Below are 16,165 nucleotides of genomic sequence, written 5' to 3'. Positions count from 1 at the left end.
TTGCCCTCTTTGTGTGTCTTTATCAGATTCAGAGACATTGTGAATTCACTGAACGCCCACTTTAATCGCTAAAGAATTTATGGAAATAAGCTGACATCTTAGTCAGAGCAGATGCATGCAGCATTCTGGCATTTTCTTTGTAAAGGGAGGGAAACTTTAATCAATCCCCCATAGTTCATGATTCCTTAATTGACTTCTTAATTTTACACATTCGTCCTCTCTTCTTCACACATTGAACTTGTCATCTACAATCCCAAATACATGTTGATTTAACCCTGCCCCATCTGCTGTATTGACTCTCATTTTCCTCACTTGTTTTTTGATTCTTAATTATGATGTAGAAGAATGCATGCAGGTCAATATTTCATGGCAGATGCTTAATGGTTGAACTCCTGGTAAGTTAACTTGATGTTGCTGGTTAAGGCCCAAAGAAGGGTATTTGTGAACCATTGTAGCCTTGAGCAAAAACTTCAGTTTACTCCAGAGGACTGAAGTGTAAAGTTGCTTTAAATAAGAAACCATTGGCTAAAAGTCAATTAACTTACATTACAAGATTTTTATATTTTCTGAAGATACACTACACTATTTGTGTAGTGTATCGAATTATGTGACTACATAGAGGTGTACAGGGGGAATTTCTGTAGATGTCAGAATCTCAGGGTGGTCCTGGTAAAAAACTCTGATCCTCTCATAAAGGAGGAGTCAACCCTTTTTGAACAGGCAACAACATCATACACTACGCATTTAGGGCTGGAATGTCTTTCTCGGAAAGAAACAAGGAATCTTCAATTCATTGGGGAACAAAGTGTCTGCACATTGAATGCCACGTCACTTAAATATGTTGTCATTTCAATACAGCCTTTGTGGTCCTTGAGTTTCGCAGTTCTTCAAATAAGTTGTTTGTCCTCTGCAGCAAAACTGGGCAGGAAGCCAAAAGGAAAGGAATTGTGGGTACTGTCAACCATACATTTACAGATCATTTATGTTATTGGCTGGTGCTTTCTTACTAAGACATCCAAGAAACTGCTAATGATTGTGTTTGCGGAAACTGCATTTTGTGGTGAATATTAGTTACAAAACTCAGTAAGTAGACCAACAGGTTCATTTTTCATGATTATGTCACACATGTCTGTAATGTCTGTAATGACTGTGTATTGATCTCTGGAAGGTTGTGTGTTCAGCTTAATGAAAGCAATGCTAGCCGCACGACTTCTGTGGGTGGATATTTGTTCGGTTTCTCATGAGGAGTGCCAAGTGACAGAGAATACCAGCAATGTTTGAGACACAACGCACAGCGAGAGAAACCAAACCACTTCCCATTACTGAAGACAGTCCAGTGTCCACTCAACTGACCCCTTTTGAGGTCTGATGGCCTGTTATATAAAAGTCTTGCATATATTGAAAGTATCTTTTTACAGTTTACATTGTTTAATAATTAATGTTCCGTAATTTTTTATGAAAATATCTAGCTTTTCATAAAAATTTTAATATTTTAAATTGAAAGGAAAATATTAGTTAATGCCTACTTGTTTGTGTAAATAAAGAGCATCCTATAGTATGGTGTGCAACAAGACTCTGTTTTTGGCTCTTTGTAATTCCCTTTGTGCATGCTCTCTTTATGATATTAGGAAACATGGCATTAGTGTTCATTATTATATACAGATGACATACATATTTACATCTTCTCCAGCTCCTTACCAAAACAATTACCTGTGTTAAGAACATAAAAAAATCTAAATTCCAATAAAATAAGAATACAGATCTTGGTACCAAATCCTTCAAAAAGTAAGCTGCTTTACTACAATCTGTGCCTAAATGGTACAACAAACCACATTAGACCACATCAGTAGAGCATGTCAAACAGTTGAACTAGATGTGATCTAGGAATCACATCTAGATGTGCATGTCATGTTGAATTGGACATTTGAAAGCAATCTTGTCTCTAGTACAGCAAAATTGAACTATATTGCCCTTAAGGAACATCCTCTCTATTCACGATGCTGTAAAGTCAGAAATAATATGGACCAATTATTTTAAAGACATAACTTTTAAAATATGCAATTACTATAGGAGTCTCAAAATTATGTTTGAAAGATTTAGGGTACATTTACACGACAGCGATGTACTAAAAACGGAAAGGTTTTTCCTTTGCATTTTTCGCCGGACAGACGACAACGTTGTCAGAACGATCCCCGTTCACACGGATCCGCAAAAACGATTAAAAACGCTGTATTATGCAATGCCAGGCCAGTTGTTGGCGATGTCACTTTGTAAAGAAACACGTTATGCGCGGCATGTCACTGTTTTCACAAATTCGCATTTTTGTAGTTTATACGGAGACAATAAAATGGTATAATTTTCAAAAACTTGCACTTTGAAACCCGTTTTCAAAAGTTTGTGTTTTCAGGATCCAAAAACCAACACAGGCTCATTGGAATAATGCTGGCCTAACTGTGGCAACATTTTTGCAAAACACAAAATACATACCAAGACGGGTAAGTATCCCGTAAAAGACGAGTCACGTTAAAAGAGCTAAAAGGTTAAAAAACAAGCTAAAATGCAATGATTATGAATGATTGCGTTTTTATGTCACATTTGCTTTTGTTAACACTATAGGGTAGGTTAAGGGTTTAGTGTAGGTGTATGCTATTTTAAAATGGAGCATTAAGCTTTTAGCGCCACTCACCAGACAGTTCAATTCAGAACTGCGTCGATACATATAAACTCCAAAATAAAAAGACGCCATATTCACATTAATCTGTTCCGGAAAAAGATTAAACACACTTTTAGCACCTCTTACTTTACATTCACTTTGAAACTGTCACGAAACACGCACAACGCAACGTATTTTGCATTTGGCAAAAATGTTGCCACAGGTATGTATTTCTAATGACCCTGTGTTGGCCAAAACGAAGTTGTCGTGTAAATGACACATAAAAAGTTTCGGTTTCACTTTATTTTGATATTCCCTTTAACACATTCTGTTGACTATAAGTAACATTGCACCTACAGTACATCTCTACTAACTCTCATTGGAGTCTGTAGAGTGTTAGTAGACTGGTAGGGTTAGGATAAGTTGACATGTACTGTAGTTGCAAAGTTACTTAATGATGTTTTATTAACAAGGTTCGGGAGGAACACGTTCTAATGATCAAGCAATCAAGTCATTCCAACCAGCTGTCATCAATCAGTAATCAACAGGTCCACTCAATCAGCATGAGTTAAACCTATAAATATACGCAGTCGACTCACCCATATTCCTCGACAGTTTTCAGCATTCCTCCACCACCCCATCTCCTCACATTTGCATGGTTATCTTCCTAACCAGAGATTGGGGGAGTACTCTGGGTTCGGGGTTAGATGACATGTAGTTGCAAAGTTACTTAGTCAACAGAATGTTCAAAAGGGACAATCAAAATAAAGTGTCACCAAAGTTTTCTGTTTTTCGTTGATAACGGTGTTGTGTAAACGGCTCCTTATTTACCCAAACCTCACAAACTTTCTTAAATCCAGAGATTATTTACTCCTCATAAATGCTCAGTGTAGCAGCAACTACTTCATTCTGATTTATATAAAACTATGCACCATGACTGTCAAAAAATGTGTAGCAGCCAGCCAAAATGACTATGTAATATGTAAAATATTACTTTTATTTTACTTAAATCTTTCCATTTTAAGTATTAAAACATTCATTACCTTCAATTGCTGATAATAACGGCCTCATACTGTATATAAAACCTCTTTAAAGTGTCTGAATTATTTGAATGAGCAGTTGCCAATCAAAGAGTTGTTATAATTTCCAAATCATTGTGACTATTTGATGACCATATTTGAATTGCTATAAGTAAAATATAACACTCTTGTAAAATAACTTGTCTGACCAAGATTAGCTAATAACAGATTTAAGATTAAAGCCAATTATTCTCACAAGCCAGACTACTGGCAACTTGCAGAGAAGTTTGTCAGTGAAGTTGTACCCAAGAAACTACTTAAAAGAATGACAGATAAACCTAACTGAACTGAAATGACCTCCACACTCCCTTCAGCGTAAGCACATGCTCAGCACAGTACAGACTCAACTCAGCACTGATACCTTGTTCCTGGCTTGCGTGATCACATAAAACCAACCAAGGAGCTTGCAGCCCAGCTTGTATGTTTTATTTGGCAATGACCTACAGCTGCAGGGCAGAGGACCACAAAACACAACAGACATCACGGCTTCATACAGCAGTGTACTGTATCAATGTTTATCAGAGGGAACTCTAATCTTTTAATGCACAAATCTTCTGGTTGTGCATAACAGGACTATATATATATATTATTGTACAACCAATACTGGCAGTGCTTGCCATTTCCAATTATAAGAAGTGCGGATGTATTCCGCATTCATTATATAACTAGAGAAAGTGAAGACCGTCTCAGTGAGAGCGAGGTGCTAACTGATATCAGATCAAAACTAGAACTAAATCTACAGAAGTGGGTCATGCTGCGTGATATGGGCTATATAAGAATTGCACGCCAGACCTTAAACTCCAGAACCAGTCTGAGTTCCCTTAAGGGTCTCGGCTCCTTTAGCTTCTGACATTTACTCACTCTGACATGTTCATGAAATCACCTTGGAGCTGAATCACGTTTTTTGTTGTTGTTTTGTCTATATTGTTCCATTGTCTCACATACTTTTTAGAGTTTGTCAGCTAAAATGTTTAGTACAATGTACATGTTCTGGTGTTAAAAGTTTAGCTGCCTTTGCCAAGAAAGCTTTGAATGGTTAAATAATAAAGAGTCCATAAAAACACTAGACATTTGGAGATATTTGGACACAGTCTTCATGGAATTTGAAATGTTTCAGGAAAGTGTTTACTGAAATCTTTCTGTGGCTCTCAGATTGTGTAGTTTTCTTCCACATCATTGGCTTTTGGTGTCGATTGTGGATTATGCTGGTCAGCCCACGGTCAGGCTGAAGAATGGACTCTACTGCATATAAATCAGGTGACTGCACAAGAGGGGGGTTCTTCTCCAGCGCATCAGGACGGCACAAAGCCCAGCAGCCCTCAGTCGCACATAGACTCGACTCGAAACAAGGACTTCAATTGTCTTATCGCATCCAAAGACTGCCTTTTTTTAGGGGAACATTCTGGACTTTCATAATTCAGCCTTATTTTTTAACGGGGTTTGAAATTTTGCTTTGCGGTTTTTGAACACTTTTCGAATTTGAAGTCAGAATGCTGGATCCACTGGCAGAGCTGAGAAGAACCGGAGGCTTTAGGCAATGTGGAGGCCGGTTGTCCTGGCAGATACGTTGGGTCTTGTACAGCGTGTGCGTACTGACAGTGATGAACTGTGCCGGCCTGGTGTTTCTCCTGGTTCAGCAGAGAGAGTTGTGGGCTCATCTGACTGAGGTGGAGAGGCAGATGGTGGAGATCTCTCAGAGCTCGGTGGTGGAGTTCATGACACAGGTGAATGAAGATGAAGCAGAGTCTCAATACTCCAGAAACAAACGCAGCCGACAGCATCGAGGGACACGACCCTTCGAGGAGCATGAGGGGAGTGTGGGAGAGGAGGTCTTGGGAGATTTCCAGTATAATTATCAGCAGCAGATGCATGGGCCGGTTTACCAGCGCAAAACAGAAGAGCAGGATGGAATGATGATGATGATGACATACTCCATGGTGCCAGTAAGAAACTCATGCCGACATTGTTTGTGTATATTAATTTCGAACATTTCTCCCATTGCTTTCCATTTTTAAAGGGGTTCTTTATTTCGTTACTTTAAATGTGTCTAGTTTAATTGTATTTCCTGATATATGGAAATGTTTCTTATGACAAATAAAAAAGACAGTTACTATATATACACAAATATTTAACATTTTATCATATACTATAACAAAAACATCCGTAGGAAAACAGAAAAGCCAGAACATTATCCGTTAAGTTTATGGACTTTCTTTTTTAACACAACACAGTGCAACACAATGCAATTCATTATTGAAAATACGGGTAAAACACCTGTGAAGAATAAGTAGCCTACGGAAAATTCTCTCATATTAACACAGTACATTGTGCCCTATTCTTGCAGACTTTTCTTCGAGTTTAATGAAGAAATAATACATTATTTATCTGTTGTAGATAGCTTTTCATTAATATATATACAGCTTTGTCTTGTCTTCTATTCTATTCACAAATAAACTTGAGGTAAATGCTGTTTCGCTCCTTTAAATTGATGTTTTTAGATTCGCTTCAGTTGTTAGATGATTCTTCTAGATCCTAAAGACTTGACTACAAATATAATATATTTTTTTAAACAGGTAAAGATTCTCCTGGACATTTGCAACAGTACTAAAGGAGTCTGTCTGACTGGTGAGCATTAGGATCTATTGCATAATTTGTATTTTCATTTATTTTTCTTATCTCCTGAATCTTTAGTCTTTAAGTTCACAGTTTGGTTTGGTTTTGGCTTCTACAGGGCCACCAGGACCACCAGGAATTCCAGGTAGGAAATGAACTTCTAATGTTATTTATATGCACTGTACAAAAAAATAAAAAATAAAAAATAAAATAAAATAAATAAATAAGTTATGACAACATATGCTTTTACATTGCTTTAACTCATCAAAATAAGATAAGCAATTTTCAACTTTTTTTAATAAGTTATACAAGATTCAGCACATTTTTAAGCCAGTTTAATGTAATTTAAGTTGAAATAACTTAAAACATCAAAGTTGATTGTACTTAAAAATTTAAGGCAGCAACTTTAAAAAAAAAATATTTAATAATTTTTTTACAGTGGTTATATTCTACCAGAAGAAAAAAATATATATTAAAAGAAAAAGAAATGCATATTACAACAAATATTGCATTTTGCATAAATTAAAGGCAGTACAATCTTTAAAATGTAATCTTTAAAATACATGATTTTTTGGTTACGCTTTATTTCGATAGTCCATTCTACTAAATATAAGTACTTTTGACTACATGTCAATTAAATCTCATTAGAGTATTAGTTTCTCATTAGACTGTTAGTTTAGGGTTAGGTGTTGGGGTCCGGGTTAGTAGAATAAGTTGACATCTAGATGCAAATTTACTTATAGTCAGTAGAATCAAAATCAAAATAAAGTGTTAGCAGACAGTCTACTAATACTCTACTAATATTCTAATGGGAGTTAGTTAACATGTAGTTACAAAGTTACATGTTTCATGAGATTCATCTGGATACGTCATTGAACCTACACATACGTATGTAGTATTCCAAATAATGTGTTCCTCAAATAATGTCATCTTTTGGAATTCTAGGCTTGCCGGGTGTGGATGGAATGTCGGGGTATAATGGAACAGATGGAATTCCAGGGTTGCCAGGAGAGCCTGGAGCACAGGGAAAACGAGGAAAACGAGGTCAGCTGTGCGCAAAAGAACATGGAAATCCATCATGCACATGAATGAATATAGTCAAAAAGGCCTTCTCAAAGAAAATGTCCTCCTTTCAAAGCTCTTTTCGAAAATTTGGCAGCTTTTATCATCCTCTCAGGAAGAGGAGAGGGGAAATTTATCCTGCTTCAGTCACACAGCAGGATTCAGAGATACTTAGATATCTCCCACTGAATAAAGAAGAGCTCATGATAACAGCTGACTGACTCCTCTGTTCAAGAGCACAAGAGCCCACATACTTTCTTGAAGTATCATTCGGCAAATCAATTACGAAGGAACTGAATGAAATTCTTTGTAACGTGTTGGAGAGAATACTGGAAAATATTTGAATACAGTTTAACGATGATCCCATGTGTTAAGTTTCACTTTTACAACAAAGTATAAGTGATTGTTTATTGACAATTCATGCACCAGAATACAGTTCAACACACACACACACACACACACACACACACACACACACACACACACACACACACACACACACACACACACACACACACACACACACACACACACACACACACACACACACACACACACACACACACACACACACACACACACACACACACACACACACACACACACACACACACACACACACACACACACACAGAGAGAGATCAGCACTGCTTACCTGGGCTGTGTTTCCCAAAAGCATCGTAAGTTGATCGTAGAGACCATTGGTGGCAATTATTCTACGATCAACTTAAGCTTACGATGCTTTTGGGAAACCCAGCCCTGGTTAGTTGGATGTTACAAGCTGTTTGGGACCAACAACCACCCAGAACACCCTAGCAACCACCAAGAACACCACCTAGCAACCAACCACCTAACCACTCACTTCAATTCATAAAATGTATCTAGATATTCAGGTCATGTTGGTAACAGTTTATTTTAAGGTGACAGTTACATGTACTTACTATAGTGTTAACAGTGAATCATGCATAATTAGTAACTAACCAACACTTTATTTTACAGTGTCCTTGTTGCACTTTACATGTAGTTACTGTAATAATAACTATACATTATGCATGATTACATGCAACCAACCCTAAACCAAGCCCTAACCCTATAGTAAGTACATTATTATTGCTTAGTACTTAAATATATAATTACACTGCAGTAATAAACACAGGGCTTTGAATGGTTTGAGATCTGTGCTGCATGGAAATATGAATATATGATTTTTTGCTTCTTTGTACTTGTATGCAGGTCCTCCTGGTGAGAATGGGGAGCCTGGTGAGAAGGGAGAACAAGGACATCCTGGACCCCCAGGACTCCCTGGAGAACCGGGCGAACCTTCAAATGATGTCATTGTAGAGGGTAAAGACCAGTTCTATTTCTGTTTTTAAGCAATACGGTACAGTACAACAATTTTTCTATAAGAACTCCTGCCATCTATATAGATGTGCCTTTTTTGACACAACAATGTTGGTGTGATAAGTGAGCTTCTGCTTTAATCTGCAGGTCCACCTGGTCCAGTGGGACCCCCTGGCCTCCCCGGGCCGCCCGGTCCTCCAGGTGCCCCTGGGCCTCAAGGGCCACCGAGACACAGGAGCCACAGGGCACATCTTCACACGGGGAAGGAGTCTGTGGGTGAGTGAGTTGGGTCTGAAAATGACTAAACTGGTGAATTGTGCATATTCATATTTCTAAAAGAGGGCATTTCTCCTTTCACCATTATTTTATTTTAAATTATGAAAAAGATATATTTAAATTGAAATACATTTGCAAACTACAATTGTAAATAGTATTTGTGCTCCATAATTTCTTCTTAAATTCTTGGATTACAGTATTAAAAAAAAACTAATACATTTAAAAAAAAGTATGATAACACTTTAGATTAGGGAACACACATTCACTATTAACTAGCAGCTAATTAGCATAGCATATTACAAGCTTATTGGCTGTTTATTAGTACTTATAAAGAACATATTTATGTCTTATTCTGCATGACCACATTCTAGATCCCTTAACCCTACACAACCACTACAACAACTACCTTACTTACTATCAATAATTTATTGAGGGAAAACGTCCATTTTCAACAATCAGTTGACTAATTTTCTTTATGCTTTATAAGTCTTTTTTCCTTTTTGATTTTGGGGTGAAACCAATAACCAACCAGGACACCCTAGAAACCACCAAGAACGGCACCTAGCAACCAACCACCACTCACATTACTTCGGAAATTGTATCTTGACATTTATGTGATGTTTATTACATGACTTTAATGATACAATATATTTTGCCCTCTTGATTTTTGGGTGAAATTTGACCAAGGCATCCAAAATTGGATGACTCCCCCCACCCACCCATAAGATGCATGATAATATGTAATATTATATGTAATCTCTTTGTTTATTTTAGGTCACCTTAATTCAGTCCCAAATGATGATACTATCAGCCAGAAAATGGCATCAAGGAAGATAAACGGTACCAACTACAGCAAATTATTAGATGTTCTACATTTTTACACTACTACGGCCTTTATTAAACTTTAGATTGGATTATGTTTGTGTCTGACAGACTGTGTTATAAAGTCGGTGCAGAACCCCAGACATTTGATGAAAATGAGTAGCACGTTTGGAGCGTGGATGATGGACTCTGCCACTCACGATGATGAGAAGATTTGGGTAGCAGAACATTTCTCAGGTACTGAAGAAAGAACAAATACAGCATACACCAAAAATACATAAACCCTGCATTTAAACTCTTGAAGAGCATGACTCCATTAACTTCCATTTGCAAGTTTTAACTGTAACCAGAATGTTTTAATCTCTGGAAAATAAAAAAGGACGAGAAAATGACCTGACATTGTGCACTAAATGCTTTCATTGAGCATGCCTTGTATTGGATTTCAAGTTCACGAATGCTATTTTTTTTTTACAGGTCGTATCATAAAGCAGTACAACAGCATCGCAGCGTTCCAGAACAGCAGCAGTGAATCCATTGATGTCCGGAAGTTTTTCCAAGGTTGCGGCCACACTGTACATAACGGCTCCATATTTTACCACATCGCTGGAACTTACAATATTGCTAAGTATGTTTGAAGACAGCATGGGCAGATTTCCTTGATAATATCATGGTGAACTTATAAGTGCTTTAATTGAGCTTTCTTTGGTTGCACTCCTAGTCTATACAAACTTAGATGGAACACAAAATAAGAAATATTGCAGAATGACCTAAGTGCTCTTTTCCATAATGAATATTCCCCATCTGCCATAACTCTCAAATCTCATATGCAATCGCAAGATCCAACAGTCCTTATTAAAAATTATCACTTTGAAGATTCCACCAAAACTCATCTTTTTGTGTTCCATAGAGAAGTGAACGTCACAGCTTTGGAACAACATGAGACAGAAGTATATCTATAATTTGTATATCTCTTATAACTCATCCTGTCAATTCTCCAATAATTTTAGGTTTGACCTCCACACCAAGATCTTACACATGCTGAGCATTGACAACGCCCTCTATCACAATCGGTCCTACCTCCTTCAGAACTCAAAGACGTATTTCAAATTGGCAGCGGATGAGAACGGTATGTGGATCATATTCGCCTCCAGCATTGACGACAACATCATGGTGGCGCGACTGGATGAGAAGACGTTCTCCATCACCACCTACATCAACACCACCTATCCCAGGACCAAGGGAGGTAATGCGTTTATCGCCTGCGGGATCCTCTACGTCACGGATTCTAAAGACACAAAGGTGACGTACGCCTTTGACCTCCTGAAAGAGAAACCTGTTAGTGTAAGCTTGGATCTGAGGGCACCTGGAGGGGTTCTGTCCATGATCTCATACAATCCCAGAGACAAACATCTCTACATATGGGACAGTAGTTACGTCAAGTCATACCAAGTTCAGTTCTTCGCAGATGAGTAATCAAAACTGAGGGTGTGTTCACACTTGGCAGGTTTGGTTCGATTAAAACGAACTCAAATCCGAACCCTGTTGAGCACCAAACAAGCAGACCAAGACCCCTCAAAATTTTCGGTCCGCTTGCAAAGAACTCTGGTGCAGTTCGACTGAAATATGAACGCAACACAGACAAAAGACATCTAAACGAACCAAAAACATGATGTGATGTCACACAATGCATCCCTAAAATGGATGGAATGCTCAAGGATACCCGTTTTTCTCGCCATAGTCGCAATGTTGCCTATTACGGTTCGGGATAGGCGTCAGAACCGCCGTCTCCTTGCTGCAGATATTCGTTTGTGTGTGACAGAGGAATTCCTTGTGTGGTTTTCAATCTTTTGCACATTTCATAAGCAGTTCTCAGCTGGTAAAAATACCAAGATATGTACGCACATACAACTAGCGCATTTAGCCCATCATACAGTTTTGGATGTCCGGTACACAAAATATACATCATAAAATAACTATGAGAACTGAACTACAAGTGTGAACACACCCGTAATTGCAATACTTTAGTGTTTTTTGTTGTTGTTGTTGTCATACTGTATGTTCATGTATATTTATAAGCAAATAATAATTAATGCTTCAGTTGGTACCCTTTTTTTTTTCTTGAGTGGATAATAGATCAAGAATAAATGACTATTCTAGTGATACCTGTAAGATGTTCATGTAAACTATTTGGACACTTAAGCCATGCTTAAAACTTGGTCTCATTGCATTAGAAATGTCAAACCAGGTTGTTAAAGTGAGCTTGCGTCTCTTTCTTTAAAATAAATCACACTTGGTTTGATAATTGTATCCTAATGTAATGATATTCAGGCATTTTAAAACGTGACTTGAGAATCCAAAAGCATTTTGGGGCTACTATATTTATAAAAATGTTGGTATAATTTTCACTTTTAAAAGTTGCATTTTCCTTCTTTTTTGGCAAATATGCATTTTTAAGTGACTATTTATTAATTCATGGAACACAAGCAGAACTAATTTTTGTGCAAATTGTTTGCAAAACTATTTGCAAACCATAAATTGAAAGGTTTTACAAAAAGTTTACACAGAAATTAATTATCCTTGTTTCATGAATGAGACCAAACGAGTGTAAATAATAAATGGAATTTTTATGTGCGTACTATGAATTTAGTAATTTCTCATATATAACCACTGCTGTGATATTTTATTTCAGAGCCTTACTTTAGGTAAGGATTTTCAAGTTTAAATAGTCAACATGATACAGTCTGTAGTTATTTCTTCCTTAAAAAAAATTTTTTTTTTGAATGGGACATGGTCTGACAGTCAAATTCACCCTCAAAAACATCCTCACAAACTAAACGGCAGTGTACCGTTTCGCATTTACCATTTTTACCATTATTTTTCTATTTTCTAGTGTTGCTTTAGTATTATTTTTATTTGCTTTATAGCCATTCAGACGTCAGTTGGAATGTCACTTCAGTGGTGGAGTAGGTTTGGAGTAAGATTACAAAAGACAAAACTTATATTTCTTTGGACATACACTTATGAACCCTACATAGGGATCAGGAACGTGCATTAAGTAAATAAGGTGTATTTTGATTTCATGTTGACTTCAAGTTGTGTTACACTGTTAGTATGTCTGAAACCAAATATATTTGCAAAATATTGTTTAATCTATATTGCATGCATATGTATTTACAAATGATTGGAAATTCTGAAATAAACCCTGGAATATGTTAATCTAAAGACGTGTTGAGTTGAAATAGTAAAAGTGAAATGGCTTAATTCAAATAAAAAGAATTTATTCAACTTACAAAGGTAAAACTTTGACCATGACAGAACTACCCGTTCCTTCGGAAATATCAACCAGTGTTTTTAGGGTTTGCATTTTTCACACACACAGACAGATCAGGCTGTTCAATAAATACACATCAGACCATCGGTTGAACATTTAAAATACGTACAGTTGACATGGTGCCCAGCAAATCAGACAGAAACACAAATGTGATTTTAATAAACACCACATACATCAAACCAAATATACGACTATTCCAGCAGTTATGATAAAATCAAAAAAATAAACTAAACTAAAAGCATTATTGTGTTTGTACAAGCTATTGTTGTAGATCAATTTTATATTTATATATATTTATATATATTAATTCATTTAAAACTATTTTCACTTTTTACTACTCGGCCACACACAGCCAGACATTCATTTGTAAATAACAGTTTCCTCTAATAGAGCTTTTACCACTTGTAACGCAAGATTGTTATTGTTTCCCCAGATCTGAGTGCAAATATTTAGAATAGATAAAACATGAAAAAATAAATACGTAAATAAATAAAACACAAGTGTGTTGCACTTTGTCCCAGACATCTAAAACAAACCTTACATTCCTAAAGTTAAATATAAATACAAGCATTTGTAAAAGAACAAACAAAACAAAAAAGAGACATCAAGTAAAACAAGCAAACAAACAAACAAATACGTTGTGCAAAAAACGAAACGTTGTCTGTTAAAAGTGAGAATTTCAGGGCTTGAAAGATGAAGAGGTGAAACGCGTCATTTCCAGGAGCAAGCATCGTCGTCATCTCGCATGGAATGCTGTTTGGCTGCTACGGAAACAAGCGTGTCAACAGCAGCATGTGTGCGCGTGAAAGGAGAGGGTGTGTGTGTCTCTGGGGCCGGGCCACCAGGGTACTGTGCCATTTTACACTCCGCAAATACATTAGCAGCCAAGGAGAAAACGTACAGTAAAAACTAAATCCAACAACTGGACTTACACTGATAGCAGAAGCACAGTGCTGGTATTTTAGATGCTAAAATGGCCACAAAATGAAGACACACACATACACACTTAAAAATGGAGCTTTGAGCACTTTTACGGAGCACGATCAATAACCTGGGAACGGAGTGCGATGACTCAAACAGCTCATGCATACGGCTTTCCTACAAACACATCATCCGGATCCGTCTCCGGGAATTACAGTACCTCGTGCGTGTTTTCCAGCGTCTTTCGTGAGGGGCGGGGGGGGGGGGTGGTAAAGAGATTCTGCAGCGCGAAGATATTTGTTACCGGTTTACGATTCACAGCTAAGGAAACGAAGAGGTGCCGATGAAAGCGTTAGTGTTCTACGGCAGCTCCGGTGTTAGAGGATCTGGAAAATACTGGCCGGAATGTTGTAGCGGTCGGGAAGGACCCTCATCTTCAGGGTCCCGTCGGCTCCGCAGGTGAAGATCCGGTTACCTGGGCAGGTTTCGATCTTCATCACCCCAGCGCCGATGTTTCGGAATATGGACTGCTTAGCGTGCTCTGTGCTGAAGGAGTGCATGAGACCGTGACCCGCCAACTTCCAGACCTGAACCAGAACAGGAAGACAATTATTAGTAGTGATTTCACATAACACATTTTTCACTGAGATTAAAGTTTCCATGAGAGATTCATTCAAATATACATTAAATAATAAAAACAACAGGTTAAGAAAACACATAATGAATATGTAGAGCTTTAGCAAAATGTCATTTATTTCTTGCCAACTAAAAAGTTTATGGATATTGAATGGCTTTCCTGAGGTAAATGTAACATTGCGTCACAGTGTTTACAAGCTGTTTTAGTGACGCCTTTCAACGATTACTTGAAACATAATATATTTTATGTTGTATGCATCTTTCAACATATCTTTTGATGTTCATTCATGTTTATTTTGTGCTATAACTAGTAGTAAAAAATAAGAGATGATCAGTTCAAGTGCGTTCCGTATTGCCGCTTTGCTTGAACTGAGGCAGCAATAGCATTCTGTCATGGCACTTTAAATAGTGTCAAAACATTTATTGTTTAAAGTTCATTATAAACCTGACAGAATTTAAAGTTAAGACTTTGTTTCATATCAAAAGTAACAAAACACAAAGCTTATTGCGATTATTGGATGGAAGGTGCTACAAATAATTTTATTTACGTGTGAACTGAAAACAGCATAGACTAAGAGATCTCAGTTCATCAAAATAAAGATATATTAAACAAATAAATCATATTGTCAACCCCACCCTAGCATCCACACAGCTGACATGTTTACCTGTTGTAGCTTATCTGCTTTTTATCTGATTAAATGCCACCATTTTGTCAATGGTTTCAGTCCTCCAAAACAATTCGATATCATTGTTAGTTATTTTTTATAAAAATTAGGGACACATTTAGAGAATCTACTGATAGGTAGCCATGAGTACTGCATGATAGTTTGTCATTTGTATAGAGATAAAAGGTAGGCTATTGCTTGCTAGTTTTCAGACACCCTACTGAAGATGCTGAGGAGGAGAACTCAGCACTGACTTGGGGAGAAACAAAACGATCATTTAATTGATAATTTGGCAATACTTTAAATTCAGTTTATTTTTTTGTTATCAATATAAAATGTGGCTGCTTTTTACGCTTTTAGCCTAAATATCCACATTGTGGCAACATGAGATGATTGAGGTAACGCGTGTCATTCTAGGGAAATATACCTTCATGTTCCCTTCGGCTGAGCCGGTGACAAAGAAGTCCTCAGTGGGATCCATGGCCAGTGCTTTGATGGCCGAATCGTGTGCCTGGAATGTGTTGAGCAGCTGTCTCTGACGGATGTCAAAGATACAGACGAATCCCTTCCTGCCACCCGTGATGATCAGCTGCTGTTTAGGAGCATATTGAAGAACCGTTGCACCATTCTCATGGCACTGGAACGCTGAAGAAATATATATACCAGAATAAAACCAGGGCATCTGCAGAGTTTTTAAAATCAAACTGAAGACTATTTTTTAATTAGTACTGCATCTCAGATTCGTAAGCAAATAGGCTACGGTACA

General features: G+C 37.3%; 2 protein-coding genes across 8 annotated transcripts in view; one reads left to right on the top strand and one right to left on the bottom strand.

Annotated features, from left to right (window-relative positions):
• The first annotated feature begins 5,015 nt into the window (after window positions 1–5,015).
• Window positions 5,016–13,404, top strand: gldn (gliomedin). The gene is made up of 10 exons (XM_082182992.1): window positions 5,016–5,675; window positions 6,306–6,357; window positions 6,464–6,490; window positions 7,291–7,389; window positions 8,641–8,751; window positions 8,896–9,024; window positions 9,799–9,864; window positions 9,958–10,083; window positions 10,321–10,471; window positions 10,854–13,404. The coding sequence occupies exons 1-10, from the start codon at window positions 5,223–5,225 to the stop codon at window positions 11,317–11,319; spliced, it is 1,680 nt and encodes a 559-aa protein (XP_082039118.1). The 5' UTR covers window positions 5,016–5,222; the 3' UTR covers window positions 11,320–13,404.
• Window positions 13,108–16,165, bottom strand: part of dmxl2 (Dmx-like 2) — a 68,126-nt gene continuing 65,068 nt past the window's right edge. For all 7 annotated transcript variants that reach the window (XM_082182821.1, XM_082182825.1, XM_082182822.1 and 4 more), the window contains 2 exons: window positions 15,827–16,044; window positions 13,108–14,685 (listed from right to left, as the gene is read on the bottom strand). In XM_082182821.1, coding sequence (XP_082038947.1) covers window positions 14,476–14,685; window positions 15,827–16,044 — 428 coding nt within the window. In that variant the 3' untranslated portion in view covers window positions 13,108–14,475. The remainder of the gene's footprint in view (window positions 14,686–15,826; window positions 16,045–16,165) is intronic.

Source organism: Leuciscus leuciscus, assembly GCF_965113295.1.
Source record: "Leuciscus leuciscus genome assembly, chromosome: 10".
NCBI lineage: Eukaryota > Metazoa > Chordata > Actinopteri > Cypriniformes > Leuciscidae > Leuciscus > Leuciscus leuciscus.
The sequence above is the reverse complement of the archived record's forward strand: the minus strand, read 5'-3'. Positions and strand labels throughout refer to the sequence as shown.